The sequence below is a fragment of the Thunnus maccoyii genome, chromosome 10 (genome assembly GCF_910596095.1).
Source record: "Thunnus maccoyii chromosome 10, fThuMac1.1, whole genome shotgun sequence".
NCBI classification, from domain to species: Eukaryota; Metazoa; Chordata; class Actinopteri; order Scombriformes; family Scombridae; genus Thunnus; species Thunnus maccoyii.
This window is the reverse complement of record NC_056542.1, coordinates 11,968,217-11,985,220: the sequence shown is the minus strand read 5'-3', so window position 1 is coordinate 11,985,220 and position 17,004 is coordinate 11,968,217. Positions and strand designations below refer to the sequence as shown.

Here is a 17,004-nt window from a genome sequence, read left to right as displayed (position 1 = left end):
AAATAAAAAGAGTAAAAGACCAAACTGTATTTTGTATAATCTTTATATTTTGGCAAAAGTAAGTTACATTGACAAAAATAAATTGAGTACTTATGTTTCAAATCTTTAAAATTACAAAATGCTTATCAATGAAGAGGGGGAAACACAGAATAACTGCTAACAGTGTCTTCTTCAACAGCAACACCTCTGGGACTTGCAAAACAGCAGAAGCAACCAGGGATACAGGATGTGTAAACCCCATTGTCTTACCAAACCCAAACCACATGCTCTTCAGCTAACATCAAACACAGTACCTTTACATAGAAAGGCTCGTAGGACTTCACTGGGTCCTATTCTATTAAAGAGGCCAGACAGGTTGTGATATAGTTGATAGCTTTCAGTTATTAATTGTATAATAGTGACTACGTCTGCTTCAATTCAAAAGAATAACCCCACTGGGTTGAATTGACAAAAACTTGTTGAAAGGGTCTAGTCGTCATTGTCGGTTGATTTGTAGTGGTCTTCGTCGATGGTGGAAAAGATGTGACCCTCGTTGCTTAGGAATTCAACCGCTTGCCTGTTGGAGTACAAAGAGAAATATGAATAGTATTTTTGCAGTACTTTTGTTTAATAGAAACTTGGTGCAAAAACGTGTCAACTTTTATTATTTCGTCTGAGACTCAAAATTCAGCTATCTTTAATGAAGAGGAGTCAGGAATTTAAAACCAGGGCACCTTTAGTGTTTAATGTGGTCACAGGAACAGCTACAAGGTTACTAAAATTGACAATAGTTTGAACCTTCCTGGTTTGTTTCACTGAGCAACACTGTTCTGCTGATCATGACAGCTGGTCATTCCGGTAACAGACAGTTCGCTTCAAGTTAGCGGCAATAAATGTGTTTGAGGCACCACTCTTTCATTCAACAGATTTTTTTTTTTTTTTTTTTAAATCTCCCTAATACACAATCAGCAGTCAAGCCAGCAAGATCAACTAACTTGACTAACTTGTCACTGTGATCTGTAAAAGGGGAACAAAAATCTCAATTTAAATGTGTTGAAGATTGTATTTGTGAAAAACTCCCCTTCTTCAGCTGAACAGACAACATTTTCATAAGAACAAAGTGCCAGTCACAAATTCAAAGTCAATGGACCATGTCCAAAACATCACTCCATGACACCCTTTATTCAGTCTTTCATGCTTTTCAGGTTAGGGAGAAGGTTTTCCATAGTTTTAAATAATTGACTTTACAGTCCCAATTACTACTTTAAAGTGCGTTTTCCCTTTAAAACTCAAAGCAGAACTTTTCTTACTTGATGACAGACAGACTCATGCCACTGAGTCTCTGCTTAAGGTCCTGAATGCTGATGCCCTGCTGGTCTGGGCAGCCCCTTATCAAACTCAGCACCTTATGAGAGGAACAATGGTAAGTTAATTAAAAACATGCATAATGTGTGAATAATGTGTGCAAATACAGAAGCAACCTTCAAAAGTCAACTTCTATTTTTGTCTTTGAGACGACAATGCTCACTTTTCTGAGAAGTTATTTTCATGTAAACGATAATTAAAGCAAGGCGGAAGGGGTGGGTGGGTGTTGTGAAACTGAGAATTTGAGGATGAACATATTTCGCTGTACATATGACAGTTAGGCTTTTGACCATTTTTACTTGAAGTTAATGTTCTCATCTATGTTCATTTACAATTAGCAATCAGCTTACTTTAATCATGGCTGCAGCATATTGCTGTTCACAGAATACTGTTTAAATTGTTAATAACTGAAAAGTTAATATTTTGGAGGACATACTGGCTATTGTCTAACCATATGCCCACTGTGGTGACCTTTATACCCATAATGGAGTCAACTTTTCTCAACAGTAGGTAATTGTAAAAAATCTAATATTAATATAATTTATTCTCACCTGATTCTGATTTGCACTTAATCCATTGTTAGTCATGTCATTAGCACCTGCATACCCCCCTCCCATCCCTCCTATGCTCCCCATTCCTGGCCGTGACATAGGTGTGACACTACTGCTCATTCCTCCTCCGGCACCCGACTGAAAGAGAAACAAAAAAACAAATTGTGTTAATGCATTTCCTATTAATAGCACAACATGATATCCCTAAACATAAATACTTTTAAATGTCATAACAATTGCAAATGTGATTATTGTATGCCAATTCAGGCACATTTTATTCCAATAAACTCAATGTGCTTAAAGGAGTGTTCTTGACAAACCTCACAACCATCCCACTGGCGCAAACCACAGACACACAAAAAAGTTTTCCGTTTCAGTTTGAATGTGGACATAGCTGTGACAAATCTTTGTTCCAGAAAACAGGAACAAGGTACAGTGCCCCGGACTTTTCCACATTTGGTCATGTTACAACCACAAATTAAAAAGGATTTCCTTGGGGTTGTGTGTAATGGAAAAACACAAAATAGTTGATAATTTTGGAGTGAGAGGGTGGAATATTACATGGAAATAAAAATCTGAAAAGTGTTGAGTGTGTATGTATTCACCCACTTTGCTGTGAAACCCCTAACTAAGATCAGGTGCAACCAATTGCCTTCACATAGTTAAATAAAGTCCACCTGTGGGCAATTTAATCTTTAATATAAATACACCTGTTCCATGAAGGCCTCAGAGTTTGTTAGAGAACATAACTAAACAAACAGCATCATGAAGAGCAAGGAGCTTACCAAGCAAGTTAGAGATAAAGTTGTGGAGAAGTACAAAGCAGAGTGAAGTTATAAAAAAAAATATATCCCAAGCTTTGACTATCTCACGGAGCACCATTAAATCCATTGTTAGAAAATGGAAAGAATATGGCACAACAGCAAATCTATCAAGAGAAGGCCGTCCACTCCCATTTGGAGTTTGCCACAAGCCATGTGGGAAACACAGCAAACATGTGGAAGAAGGTACTCTGGTCAGATGAGACCAAAGTTGAACTTTTTGGCCCTAGTGCAAAACGCTACGTGTGGTGGAAACCCAATACTGCACACCATCCATACAGTGAAACACGGTGGTAGCAGCATCATGCTGTGGGGATGCTTTTTGTCAGCAGGTACTGGGAAACTGGTCAGGATTTAGGGCAAGATGGATGGAGCCAAATACAGGGCAATTCTTGAAGAAAACCTGTTTCAGTCTGCAAGAGACGTGAGACTGGGGCAGAGGTTCACCTTGCAGCAGGACAATAACCAAAAAACGTTAGTCTCAGAATGGCCCAGTCAAAGCCCAGACCTCAATCCAATTGAGGATCTCTGGCGAGACTCAAAAATTGCTGTTCACAGACGGTCTCCATCCAATCTGACTGAGCATAAGCTATTTTGCCAAAAAGAGGGGGCAAAAATTGCAGTCTCTGGATGTGCAAAGCTGGTAGTGACATACCCCAAAAGACTTGCTGCTGTAATTGCAGCAAAAGGTGGTTCTACCAAGTACTGACTCGGGGGGGAGGAGGGGTGAATACTTGTGCATCCAACAGATTTTTTTGTCTTAATTATTTTGTGTCACAGCAAAAAGTATTTTGGACTGTCAAAGCACTATGCATGTTCTGTTAATCAATCAATAAAAAAAATCAATTTGAATTCCAGGCTGTAACACTGGAAAATGTTGAAAAGTCCAAGAGGGGTGAATACTTATACAAGGCACTGTAGCTAAAAGCGCCTTCACCATATCTGGATCTTATTCTAAGTACAGATAGAAAAGCATCACCTGATGATCTGAGATTGCAAGTAGCATTTTGAAGTTGATTGCACTGGGAGCCAGTGATGTGATTGAAGTATTAATGTAATGTGTAACGTTCTGAATGAGCAACATCCTTCCTATTGCTTATGGGATAAAGTTGCCAATCAAATTTACTACATAATAGCAGCATGGCACATGCTGAAATCTGGGACAGTATACTGTCGTCAGGTAAAAATCAGGACTTACAAGTTACATGTATTTTTCCAGCATATTTGTATCAAAGTGATAGTATGTATTTGGACAAATGTGGGTTGTAAGCAAAAGTAGATAAGCCAGTTTTTTTAGTCCAGTTTTAACAGACAGCTATATGTCCTGTCTGAGTTACTCTTACAATAAACGTCCTATTCTCCATCTGTCAGAGGGAGCGACTGCTGACTGAATGACCGCATGCATTCATACTTGGTTAGGTTTTTCAATACTAATTTAAATAAGGCCTTTAACATCAATATTATTTATAGGAACTGATAGCTATCCTGACTTCCTTATTTTCTGTGTTTCCGATCATCAATAATAAAGGCTACTATGTTTTAAGCTCATGATTTCTCGGATTCTCACCATCGTCTGAGGTTTGCCGAGCGCCATATGTGCTTGGACAACCTCCAACATATGCGAGGTGATTTCATTCATGTCCTCCAGGGTCCTGACGCTGAATGCCACAACAGATCTGTGATTCTATGACAGGAAGACAAACACACACAGTTCATCTCAAAACATCAACAACATCCACAGCTGCACATGTGGCACACCAAAAATACAATAAATGAGAATAACGCAACACATCAAACAAGCTCATACTGACCAGTATTTTATATTTGACAAGCCCATGTGCCCATGAAGCTATAGTCCTATTTGTTTCTGGGTATAATGGAGATGATTATAGGACAGTGAACTCACCTGAAAGGAGCGCAGATTGCCGGAGACTTTGACATACGTGCCTGGAGGCAGGACAGCACTATCCACGCTGGGGTCCTACACAAACCAAAAACAAAGAATTGCTTAGCTGCTTGAGTTCTGTAAAGTCTCAATCTACTTATAAACATGGAATAAGTTTTCCATCTCGCTATCATTGCTTTATTTGCTAATTTTATGGGTTTATTCAATGCATATATTCCACATTTTACATTTATTGGACCTCATGAATAATACTTACGTTTGTCATCACTGTTATATCTGTCATATGCGTTATGTACCACTAATCAACTTCAGGCTAATTATAAACTGAGTATGAGAAGTAAAACTTGCTTCACCAGAAATAGTTCATGATGGTTTTTCTTGCAATCAAATGATCTCATGTCCGAAAAGATTGCATCTTCATAAATAGTTGATAGACATCAGTTGAACAGGAAATCACCAACAGGTGTTTATCTATCACATGTTCCTATTTCACACAAATGGTTAACACATCTAGAAAACGTGCCTAAGACTGAACACAGCAGTAGAATATTCTTAAATTGTAAAACAGAAAGGACTGGACACTACTGTGTCTTCATCAGAGTCAGGGTGACCCTGACTCTAGTGTGAGTAGTGTTGAAACATTAGTCTGTTTGCACAATTAAAGGCTGCAAATTAATCATTGTGCTCTAGTCCCTTCTGTTTTTTGAAGTCTGCTGTCCTCAAACTGAGAACCACCTGGTTCAGCTGCTTTTTGTTGGAAGATGCATGGAGAACCATGTTTCTACTAGTATTCTTAAACTGTGTTTGCGCAGGTAAAAGTACCCCCACTGACCTCTGTGTCCACCCATTGCTTTACGTCCATGGGAGCACCTGTCATGTCATCGACCTTGTACTGAATGTTGGTCATGGACTTGTCTGTGCTCCTGATGATACCCACAATGGTAACCTATGAAACAAAAGACAAATTGTGAAAGAGTGAGAGGAAGTTAAATGATTACACGCTCACACCATCTCTTGTGTTAGTGGATGTGGTATAAAACAATCAATAGGTTTTTTTCCCCTGAACACATTGCAAGTTCTGTGTTCTTTACACAGCAGTTGGAATGGTCAATTCCTCCTTCATTACTATTCTTAGTGATGCTACTGTTGAACAGGGGAAGAAGACAATGACTCATCTACTTCTATTTTGACTTAACAGAGATGAACTTAATTGTGAGGTTATACATGGACATTTGAGCCACAAATCATTTAGTAAGATTCTGCATAGTTAGCTTTAGAAAAAGGTGCTTTACAGATTGTGTGCAATTTAGTGCTAAAAGGAGCAGTACATTAATCAGTTAGACAATTTTGTTAATTTATTTAAGTCAGTTCTCAAACAAAAATGCTAAACATTTGCTGGCTCTGGCTTCTCAAATTGGGACTTGCTACTTTTATGTTTATATCATTGTAAATTTAATATCTTTTGGTTTTAGACTATTGGTAGGACGAAACAAGAAATGTAATGTGACAGACATGATTCACCATTTTCTGACAAAAATAATTAGGAGATCAATTGATAATGTTCCATCTTCCTAATTGTGAATATTTTCTTTTTTCCTTAGTCTTTTATGAAAGTAAACTCAGTATCTTTGGGTTGTGGACTGTTGGTCTGGACAAAACAAGACATTTGAGGACATCATCTAGAGCTTTGGGAAACAGTGATCAATATTTTTCACTTATCAATTAATAGATAATGAAAATAATCGTTAGTTGCAGCTCTTGTCACCACTCTGCCGCATTTTACCTGAGCAACTTCAACATCGCCGACTTTGAAGGCCTCATCAGCTTGGGAAGCAGACATCAGCTGAGACACCGTGCAGGGGATTATCTGTGTGGCACGTGTTCTCTGCAAAAACATACACACAGATTGACTGCTGTGCCTCACCATCCATCAGTCAGTATTTTCATCACCACAGAGAAACACTTGTACACATGTGTGAAGAGGAAAGAGTGGGTGAGCATTAGAAGCTCCCTTAATAATGCACTTACAATGTCCACAAGCCTCCTCCTGTGCAAAAATGTATTTAAGTTTATCTAGAGCTAATATGAAGCTTCAGCCATCCAAATGAGTCAAATCATGTAGATATCTTTTAATGTTGCAGTCTTTTTAGTGCCAAAGTCCCTCTTTTTGTTACTATACTTCCACCACAGCTCAACAGAGAAACACACAACGGGAATTTGATGTGAAAAAGACTGTAAATGTGGCAGATATCCACTTGATATGACTAGCTCAGACTGCTGAAGCCTCATAAGCTTCAGATAAACTTTTAAATGCATTTTTGCAGCAAATGCACAAATGTCTGTGTGGATACACTGTGGATTTTGGGCCCCATCACGTACATTGAAAGCACATTTGAAGGGGACCTTTTAATAGCCAATATGAACAGGGGGGATAATGACAGCAAGCAAAACCTCTTTCAGTGTTTATATGGGCACCTGACTGTTCTTTTAAGACAGACTCATCAAATTTTGAACCTATCCTCTAAAATGCAAATTAAGGGATGATTTGTTATGAGTTGTTCATCTGAATTTTATTGATCTATATGAGTTTTAAGTGTCCAGTGGACTGTGATGAAGCTGTAGAGTAGACTTCACTACAGACCCCTTTCTTCTCTCCTCCCTGGGATAAGGAAGGTGATGCAAAGCCTCCTGGGGACTGAGTGTAACCTCCACCCATACTGGACTCACTGTATCCTCCTGAAAAATACCAAGAGACAATGACAGCTGAGATAAATAGCCGTTCAGTTGTTCCCCCCACTTTACTAACCAACGTTAACCTTCAAGACACGACAGTAAACAAAGAGCCAACTTAGTAATCCAGCTAACGTTAGCCACAGTCAGACAACGTAAACAAACCGAAATGACCACTTTAGGAATAAAACAGTTTGGATATTTAACTCACCCTGATTCCACATGTTGTAGGCACCTTGTATTTAAGTTAATAAAATCGCGTTTTTAATGTTATTATTGACACTGTGTAGCAGGGACAACAGGACAACAGGCGCACGCAGGTCTGCAGACTTCTTCCTTGTGTAGTCCCGCGCGCCAAACTAAACGTATGACGCATGCGTGAACCAGAAGTCCCGCGAAACCTACAGTCACATGGAGCTACGACTTACATTATTTTTCCCTGAGTTTTGCTTGTCAGACAGTCAATTCTCGCTGCATGCAAACAAATCCCGCCTCTTTCGATGAGATCGATGTGTCAAACGTTCAACTACGGTCCCAAAAGTACCTTTTGCGTCTATTTGTCCCAAACTTTGGTTCATATAACGAGTAAGGGGCGGTGCACAGCCTGGAAGGAAGGACTGCCTGGAAGGCAAAGCTCGGGGTTGTCGGCATTTTTAGGCTTTGCTGCCTTTATGGCTGTCAAAAGACACTACAAGTATTGACAACATGCATGCCTTTATCCAAAGCAGCTGCTTCAGTACACTGCAATTTTAAAGTTTCAAAATTAACAAAAACATTATTTTTTCTCAATCAGTGACCCCTAGGCTGCATATTGTGGCATATATTACATGAACGCAAGTTGTATTATTATACAGGTTGCATTATTATTAATTGCACACTGCATATACTGTTTACACTGTAGACATTTGCACATTTCTGGTCAACATTTCATTTCATTCTCTTCAATTTAAAATTTAAACCTGCAGCAGCTCCTCTCACAGAATATATTTTACAAGTTTTCTTGTAAATGTCTGTCTTTTTTAAAAAAAAAAAAAGATTTAGGATTACTTAATTTTGTGTATATTTTGACTCTTATGCACCACAACACCAAGGCACATTCCTTGTATTTGCAAACCTACATCGCAAAAAATCTGGTTCTGATTCTGATATTGTATGTTATATTTATAAAATAACGATAGGCATAGTAGACGTTGAAATTCTAAAATGTCTACCTGCTGTATAAACACCTTACAGTCAAAAATATTTTGTCAGGAGAGCTATTTGTTTCCTGTAATAATTCAAGCAAATAATTCTAAGAAGTCGGTGGTCTCTGGAGAAGTAGGCCTATGCATTTACGAGAATTACCAGAAAGCAGCACGTTCACCTAAGACTTCTGCTTTTTTAACCCCAAGTGAGTTATACATAGCCTACAATGAATCATAATGAAACATTTTCATTTTCAATGTCACACGGCTGTAAAAATTAACACATCGATGAGAGAAATTAAAAACTTGCTGTTAACCATACCTCTGCTGTAAATTTAAAATATACCCACTGAGTTTATCTTTAGCCTACATAATAATAAGGTGTATCTGACACCCGTGGCACTATATAGTTATTATACTGTTTCAATCATATTAATTAAATCTTTGGAATTCCACATGACAGGTTATTTAATTTTTTGCCTCACAGTTTATCAGTTCACACCGTGGTACGTGCATGCAGGCATGCTGCCAAACATGTGTTAATCTATAGCGGATACAACTCTTTTAATTGAGAAAAAAAACGCTCAATGGCATTTGAACTTGTCAAGTCTCCAGGCTTTGCAGAACTGGCTCTCTTTTTATCTTCGTTTTATAGGCTATTTGAAATGTTAACAATAGAATTATCTCACTTCAAAGGAATGGGCCAACTCCAAAACACGCCTCATGAATAGTTGTATCTTATCTTGCTTTTTATAGACTTACCGCTGTTACCCGAGACAGGGATAACTCACATCATTCGAGTGTTTGCTTCTCTCAGAGTTCAACATGTCTGCAGTGAAGCTGCTCCTTTTTTGTCTGCTTTTCAAAGAGGTTGTTGCCCTGTCAGGTAAGTAGCGAAAAGAGCATAGCCAGGCCGCTGAATGTTTCGTATAAATTTCCAGTCACAGAGCAGGGACAACTTCATGTGTGTAATTACTCATCGTCTTTAATCAGGAAACTTTTGGCACATCACGGACCTCCACTTGGACCCATCATACACACTGAACAATGAGCCTGAATTGGTGTGTGAATCCAGCGGTACACGACCTGCAGCCAATGCCGGGAGATTTGGAGACTATGCTTGTGACTCGCCATGGCACCTTATCAACTCCTCTATATATGCCATGAAGGATATTCTGCCAGATCCGGATTTCATTGTATGGACAGGGTATGTAGCCTGTTTTCTCCGTGCTCATAAGAACATTTTTTATGAATCCTGGTGCATGGCTTGTGTTAAGTCCCAAGTCCATCTCTGGGGAGACAAATGCTTGTCCAGTTTCATAATGATCGTGTTTATGTCTTTTTATGAGATGTGATCCACTTTTGGCACAGCTTGGAAACATAGGCCACCTGAAAGTATGTGGCTGTGGGCCCCCATTGTAAATTATATCACTACTCTACTTTATTGAACAGAATTGCGGGGAACTAAAAAAACTTCACTATCTTCCTCCCACTCATCATTTATTCCTAAAACTAATTTACAAAAAAGCAGATTTTAACAGCCTGTCTTTTGCTTCTCAGAGATGACACACCACATATACCCAACAAGGATCTGGGAGAAGAGGCAGTGCTCAGCATTATCAGGAACCTCACCGACCTCATAAATCTTGTCTTTCCAAGTATGTGTGAAGTAAAGAGACATTATGTTAAGGAGAAAACATTGCAGATCAACATTAACTTCAGTGTTTTAATATTGACTAACTCTTAACTGGTGATGAATGTTCTCCATTATTGCCTTGCTTAGACAGTAAAGTGTACTCTGCCCTGGGAAACCATGACTACCACCCTAAGAGCCAGCATCCAGCAGTCCCAAACAACATCTATGACCGAACAGCAGATATGTGGCAGAAGTGGTTGGATCCAGATTCCCGAAAAACCTTTAAAAGAGGTGGATACGTATGACACATGGCACAAAACACAATTTACACTTTTCAAAGCACATGTCTAATTGTGTCATTAATTTTCTGCAATGTTTTGCCTCTTGTTCAGGTGGATATTATACAGAAAAGCTGCTGAATCGAACAGGTTTTCGGATGCTGGTCCTTAACACTAATTTCTACTATGACCAGAACAAGCTGACCAAGGACATGGATGACCCAGCGAGCCAGTTTAGCTGGGCCGATGAGGTTCTTACAAAGGCGGCCAACAACAAAGAGAAGGCAAATCATCTTGTCTATCTGTGCCTTGCAGCAGGGGTTTAAATTAGATTGAGGGGGGCGCCCTCATACTTGGAAGTTGGGTGTCTAGGGGACTTTCACTACTTTTAATTTGCTGTCATTTGTCACTTGAATTACCTCTTAGTGAGCACCAAAACATTTAGTGCTTGATGAATACCTCATTCCTCTTTTCTATGCTGGTCTCTAGGGTAAACAGGAAGAATGTTTTGACTTAACATCCCTGTATGAGTACTTATATCTTGAAAAAGAAGTTAAATTCTACAACAAGACTCCAAAGTTCCTGTAGGGTGCTCCAGCCCAATTCCACTCCTGCCTTGCAAAAAGATAAATTCAAATAGTAAAACTCAAGCTTTTATCAGTGAAAATAGATGATTTTTGCTAACTGTACACTGGTTTGTCTATCAGGTTTACATCATTGGCCACGTTCCTCCAGGTTTCTTTGAGAAGAAGAGAAATAAATCATGGTACAGGTCGGAGTTCAACGAGAAATACTTGGAGTTAATTCAGAAGCATCATCCTGTCATACTCGGACAGTTCTTCGGCCATCATCATACTGATGCCTTCCGCATGTTCTACGATTCAGAGAATGAAGGTTGAACTGTTGTAGTACTGCTGCTACGACTTATCTTTTTTGAATTGTTTTGCATCACATGTGATTTATTGGTATTTTAATTGGTTTTTATTGACATGACATACATTTACATTTTACTTTAAAGTGTCCAGCTGTTACATGGCCTTGTTCCTTACAGAAAGTGGTAATATTAGTGTAATAAGTGAGGATAGTCTTTCTGTTTCAACAGACACTCCTCTCAGTACAATGTTCCTCAGCCCAGGGGTCTCACCGTGGAAAACATCATTGCCTGGAGTTGTGGACGGAGCCAACAACCCTGGAATTCGTGTCTTTGAATATGACACCCAAACACTCCTGGTCAAAGTAAGTCAAGGATGTTGGCAGGCTATACATTTGTATAATTTACATTCAAATATATTTGATTTTGAAGCCTTTCATACCTGCAACACACAGCCTATTTGTTTTATTTGACATTAACAGATGTGTCACTTCTATGAAACCTTTTTTATTTATGTTCACTGCTTTGTTTTTTTTTTTTTACCCACTTGTCTGAACAAACTCAGGATGTGGTGACCTACTATCTGAACCTGACTCGTGCTAATGCAGCCCGGGGACGCTGGGAGAAGGAGTACCGCCTCACAGAGAGTTTCGGAGTACCAGACGCCTCCCCAGCCTCCATGCACCAGGTTCTGAAGCGTATGGCTGAAGACCGCTGCTACCTACAGAAGTACTATAAGTTCAACTCTGTCAGCTATGACCTGAAAGAGTGTGACAGTGACTGCCGTGCTGACCACGTGTGTTCAGCCAGAGAGGTAGACTTTGAAAGTTATGAAAAATGTCTGGAAAAGGAAGGGGCAGCTTCAATCTCTGCTGGGTTGCTGCCACTACTGTCTGTGGCAGTAAGTCTGGTGTTGGCCAATAGGTAAATATCATCTATATCACAGATGATGTGTAAATTATTGAAGCTTCAAAGAGTCATGCCATAGAAAAACTGATTTTAAGAGTTTTGAATATTGTTGCCTTGTAAGACAATATTTAACATTTAACATGACAGGTTGTTTTCATATTTTAAATTCTATAACTTAAATGAGTGATGCACTAGATATAATTAAGCAAGAAAAAGCAACTTTTGGCTTCAGCGATCTTTAATGTGGCCTTTCTACCAAGGTTTATTGGTACTGCTTGAATGTTTTAATTTTACAGTAGATAGAAATTCTTTTGGCTGAAGAATATGAAGCTCATACTATGCAACTGTAAGGTTCAGGTTCAGATCCAGACTGGTATTTGTCTCACTTTACTGTTTTTACTGTCTATTTAATAAAGCCAGATATGGCTCAAGTTTTAAAAAGACTGTGTTGATGTCATTTCAACAGAGGAACAATGCACAGTGAATATCAGTAATATCACAACAATAAATCTGTTCGCTAATATTTATTGACAGCTTGTGTCTATATAACTTGAAAGGAATACAATATATTACTTATCAGATAACACTGAGTTATCTGCATCCTGAATGATTCCTGTCACCTCTTATCCCTATAAAAAACTTACTGAGTTATTAACTACTGGCAGTAAACCAAGGAGAACTCACAATGTCATTAAAGAATATGATGCTGGACCTTGAGCCTGCTGTGAAGACATATTTAATGAGTATGTGATTGAGCAACAGATCTGAGTGACACATCAACAATAACGCGACAGTCTTGGGGCTGCACTCAGTAGTTGATGAGACCAGCCAGTTCACATGATTAGGATCTGTTTAGCTGAGGTGAAAGGCTGCATAGCAGTGTCCAGAGCTCTGCAGTACTCTTGGAGTCCCACCTCGGTGCAGGCAGGAGCTGTCAGCTTTCCCTGCTGGATGAGGGAGCACAGTTCATCCAGCATGCTTCTAAATGCTCTGTCATCTAGGGAGGAAGTTAGTTGAATTTCTCATTAAAGAAATATGAAAAGACTCATGTGGTAATTTTTCATGTGACTTATATTATGAGTCAGGTAATTCCAGGCCTACTCACCATGTGCGTGATCTCTCTTCCATTGTGTGACCCAAAATCCTCGAACCTTCACATCCTTGAAAATAAGAGCACTCTGGAGAAGAGCAAGTGTAGTAAGACATACTGAGAAAAAAAAGGGTCTCTGTGAAATGTAATGTTAAATCTGGGAGGCCATTCAACCTACCACAGGGACAGTAACGGGCTGTTTGGCCATCCCTCCGTATGTCACCATGGATCCTCCAACCCTAGAATAAATAAGAAACATGTCACATTATGATCTGCTTTTTTCATCACTGTAACATCTCATGTCAACACAGATTATTCAGCATCCTCACCGTAGATGACGGAGCAGTTCTGTTGCACTCTTGCCTCCGACTCCATTTAATGCCAGTTTAGGCTTTGGACAAGTCTTAGAACGAAAGAAAAACATTACTACATCAGTACTGTGTTTATTCACAGATAAGAAAAAACACATAATCATATCTCTAAAGCTGTCTTCAGTTGCACAGACCTTGAATAGTTCCTTAATCTCAGGCCGCCTGAGCGCCTCTTCTTTGATCACGTGACTGGCTCCGATGGCCTTCAGCCTATCGCTGAGCTGTGAGAACTCTGGCCTTTGAAAGGGAAGATACAATGAAGAAGTTCATTACAGTCATAAATTCTAGCACACAAAATAAAACTCTCTCTGACACCCTTGGACAAAAATACCCTATTATCTCACAGTCAGGTGAACCACAGCGACAGGCTGATAACCTGAACCAATGATTATGACTGAAAAACAGCATCTAGAACAACTTTAACCCTGTGTGAAAAACGCAAGTCTCCTGAGAAGACTTGATATACTTCATAGTCAATCAAGAAGCAGCTGGGGCAGTCGCAGGCACCACTATGCTCACTAATGTAAGCGTGGTCATTTATTTCCACACAATATTTTAAAAAACAGTGTAATTTAAGAGTTAATCCAGTATGACTGACTTTACCTGTCTCTGACAATGTTTATCGTGTTTATTCCCCTTGCAGCAGCAATCTGAATTACAGCCTGTCCAACTCCACTGTTGGCTGCATTCTGGATCACAGAATCACCTGGAAGGACAGGAGATAGAGGGGAACTGTGAGCTGTCACATGAAGGCTAAAACTACTGTACAGCTAGTCGTATTTTTAAGATAGATAAGTACAAGAATACTGCACCCTCAATTCTCCATTTAGATTTTGAATTTACCAGCACTTCAATTAGGCATCCTGTTTTCATCAGCTTGCCTGTTGCATAATGAACACTTAAGGAGGTTTGAAGGTGCAGGATCCCTTCCTATGTACAGTCACCCTGCAAATATCAGCACATAACCTTAATCAAGGCTTTGATGTGTGTTTATTAGTTTCTTTTGTACTGGTGATAACTACTTCTGTAAGTCAGGTAGTGTTACTTTTCGAGCGGTGTGTACAAATACAATTTGAAACAGTTAAAAAATATTTGTGACATTATGTCTGTGGGTTTCATCCATTTGGTTGCTGAAAATGTAATTCAACAAACATTTCCTTTTGGAAGTGGGCTGTTATGAAAATGAAAGGACTCCTTGAATGTCTAAACCCGTATATGTAGGAAATGTGTTTCAATTCCTGTAAAAGGGAACTACGTTATGCATTTGGGTGCAGCGCTTTAAACTTTAAACTAAAACTTTGTAAAAGGTTACCTGGCTTGAGGTCTTCAAAGTCAGAGAGCATCCTGAAGGCAGTGCAGGGGTTCACCCCCAATGTGGCAGCAGACAACAGGGGAATGTCATTGGGCAGTGAGATGACATCATCCTCAGCTAGCACGGCTGCTGTCCTCCACGTCCCTGCTCACACACAAAAAACCCCTCAAAGATCTTACACAGAGAGACATGATAGTGACCCTGCAGACTCACCCGTATATGTTGAGCGGTAATTTACCTAGACCAGCATCTCTTGGGATGACCCAGTCTCCTGTTTTGAGGGACTTTACCTGGCTGCCCACCTCTAAGACCTGACCCACTCCCTCATTGCCGCCAACAGCTGGGAGGTCAGGCGTTATAGCATAAGTCCCTGAAAAAAAAAGGTTTTCATAATTTAACTATTTAAAAAATAGTTTGTTTTGCAATCTTGTTCTTGTTGGTAAAGCTGATTAATTACTGAAACAATTAACTACATTATACTCTTTTGGAAGTGCTGCTATCTAGTGTGAATGTAACTAACAAATTAATTACCTTGAATCATGTTGATGTCAGACGGGTTGATTGGAGCTGCTAGCATTTTGACCAGGACATCCTTTGCACCTATGGGGGGCAGATCCACATCCTCCAACCTGGCAATCAAAAAACATATGAAATTCTGCACATCACACAATTTGTAACCAAAGTCTGCCATATATATTTATGGTTTGGTTTGGTTTATTGTCATTTCTAACATTAACTAAAATACACCATATCCGACTTTGTAAGGGACAGAAAAACAAATAAATAAACATCATTCCTCCTGTTCATACTGGCTCTTAGATGATCCCTTCATCATGCACTTGCAATGTAAGTGATGGGGGACAAAATCTACAATCCCCATTCTGTGCAAAATGTATTTAAAAGTTTATCTGAAGCTAATATGAAGCTTCAGTCATCCAAATAAGTTAATTGTGTAACTATAGTTCCACCACAGCTAAACAGGGAAACACTGTCCAAGGAAACACAAAGAGGGAATTTGATAAAAAGAAGCTAAAAAGACTGTAAATGTGGCAGATATCCACTTCATATGACTAACTCAGACTGCTTGAGCCTCAAATAAGATTCAGATCAACTTTTAAATGCATTTTTCAGGAGAAATGATTACATAGAGGTGTTCATATGGGCACCTTACTGTTTGTTTGTTTTTTAAAAATACTTTATTTGTATTATTATTTTTGACAAAAACAGAACAAAGAGACTAAAAGACAACAGACAGGATCATCACAGGCAGTAGTAAAATACTTAATATGAAAAAAGGGGTTACATTGCAGTATCAAGGTCTGTATGTCTTTTATGTCCATTGTCCTTTTAAGTTGTCCTCATATGTTATATGAAATACTGCATGTTTCATTTCAGAAGTTGTCCTTTTAAGCCGTAGAGGTCCTTGACTTTGACTCGCACAAAGCTAAAATACTTTTGAGAGAGGAAGGATCTCCCGCTCAGTTTTAACCTGCACCTGACTGTTGAGACAGACCGTTTAAGACAGACTTAAACTGTGAATCTGTCCTTTAACACATGAGCTGCCTCTCAACCTTCAGCACAAACTGGAGCTAACGTTAGCTGCTGTTATCACACCCGCCTGGTCAGAGGAATGAAGAACAAAACGCGTGTTTGGACGGGCACTCTTACTGCACGACTTGAGAAGGGTCTCCGTGTTTTCTGAACTGAAGAGCCTTGCATGTTTGTGCACCAGGTCCAGCTGAATGACTGAGGTGAGAAACGTGAGTCTGATCTCTGCGCCTTGACAGTTTTAAAAGAGCAGCGGCGAAGCGTCTTCTGCAGGTTGTCTGGCTTCTTGAGCAGACTGTGTAAAGTGGTAGCCACATTGCGACACTGGACTTCACTTAAAAATACAAAAAAACAACACCGCTATTCAATAACATTTATCATTTAAAGAGGGAGTCTTGCTAGCATTCTTCACGCTGTACGGCCATATTGGATTTTACCGATAAAGTTGTCATT

General features: G+C 39.3%; 3 protein-coding genes across 3 annotated transcripts; 1 reads left to right on the top strand and 2 right to left on the bottom strand.

Annotated features, from left to right (window-relative positions):
• Positions 1–25: 25 nt before the first annotated feature.
• Positions 26–7,716, bottom strand: rpa2 (replication protein A2). The gene is made up of 9 exons (XM_042425311.1): positions 7,564–7,716; positions 7,264–7,358; positions 6,406–6,507; positions 5,455–5,568; positions 4,623–4,697; positions 4,284–4,400; positions 1,896–2,033; positions 1,290–1,384; positions 26–556 (listed from the first exon to the last, which is right to left on the bottom strand). The coding sequence occupies exons 1-9, from the start codon at positions 7,574–7,576 to the stop codon at positions 469–471; spliced, it is 837 nt and encodes a 278-aa protein (XP_042281245.1). The 5' UTR covers positions 7,577–7,716; the 3' UTR covers positions 26–468.
• A 1,442-nt stretch (positions 7,717–9,158) lies between these two features.
• Positions 9,159–12,652, top strand: smpdl3b (sphingomyelin phosphodiesterase acid like 3B). The gene is made up of 8 exons (XM_042425281.1): positions 9,159–9,422; positions 9,530–9,743; positions 10,097–10,194; positions 10,320–10,463; positions 10,565–10,734; positions 11,158–11,344; positions 11,553–11,686; positions 11,887–12,652. The coding sequence occupies exons 1-8, from the start codon at positions 9,362–9,364 to the stop codon at positions 12,247–12,249; spliced, it is 1,371 nt and encodes a 456-aa protein (XP_042281215.1). The 5' UTR covers positions 9,159–9,361; the 3' UTR covers positions 12,250–12,652.
• A 298-nt stretch (positions 12,653–12,950) lies between these two features.
• Positions 12,951–16,998, bottom strand: mecr (mitochondrial trans-2-enoyl-CoA reductase). The gene is made up of 10 exons (XM_042425282.1): positions 16,672–16,998; positions 15,535–15,632; positions 15,242–15,373; positions 15,004–15,147; positions 14,295–14,397; positions 13,826–13,928; positions 13,650–13,723; positions 13,499–13,559; positions 13,336–13,408; positions 12,951–13,227 (listed from the first exon to the last, which is right to left on the bottom strand). The coding sequence occupies exons 1-10, from the start codon at positions 16,866–16,868 to the stop codon at positions 13,064–13,066; spliced, it is 1,149 nt and encodes a 382-aa protein (XP_042281216.1). The 5' UTR covers positions 16,869–16,998; the 3' UTR covers positions 12,951–13,063.
• Positions 16,999–17,004: the final 6 nt, after the last annotated feature.

What these genes read in the sequence shown, in the direction of transcription:
- rpa2 (XM_042425311.1), bottom strand. An exon ending in GCAATCTGCGCTCCTTTCAG is followed by an intron (nt 4,401 to 4,622) that starts GTGAGTTCACTG and finishes TTCCTGTCATAG; the next exon opens with AATCACAGATCTGTTGTGGC. An exon ending in ATGAGTCTGTCTGTCATCAA is followed by an intron (nt 557 to 1,289) that starts GTAAGAAAAGTT and finishes GTACTCCAACAG; the next exon opens with GCAAGCGGTTGAATTCCTAA.
- smpdl3b (XM_042425281.1), top strand. Translation starts at nt 9,362, where the DNA reads ATGTCTGCAGTGAAGCTGCTCCTTTTTTGTCTGCTTTTCAAAGAGGTT. An exon ending in CCGAAAAACCTTTAAAAGAG is followed by an intron (nt 10,464 to 10,564) that starts GTGGATACGTAT and finishes CCTCTTGTTCAG; the next exon opens with GTGGATATTATACAGAAAAG. An exon ending in CGGCCAACAACAAAGAGAAG is followed by an intron (nt 10,735 to 11,157) that starts GCAAATCATCTT and finishes TTTGTCTATCAG; the next exon opens with GTTTACATCATTGGCCACGT.
- mecr (XM_042425282.1), bottom strand. Translation starts at nt 16,868, where the DNA reads ATGTGGCTACCACTTTACACAGTCTGCTCAAGAAGCCAGACAACCTGC. An exon ending in TGACATCAACATGATTCAAG is followed by an intron (nt 15,374 to 15,534) that starts GTAATTAATTTG and finishes TTTTTTTTTCAG; the next exon opens with GGACTTATGCTATAACGCCT. An exon ending in CCCAAGAGATGCTGGTCTAG is followed by an intron (nt 15,148 to 15,241) that starts GTAAATTACCGC and finishes GTGTGTGAGCAG; the next exon opens with GGACGTGGAGGACAGCAGCC.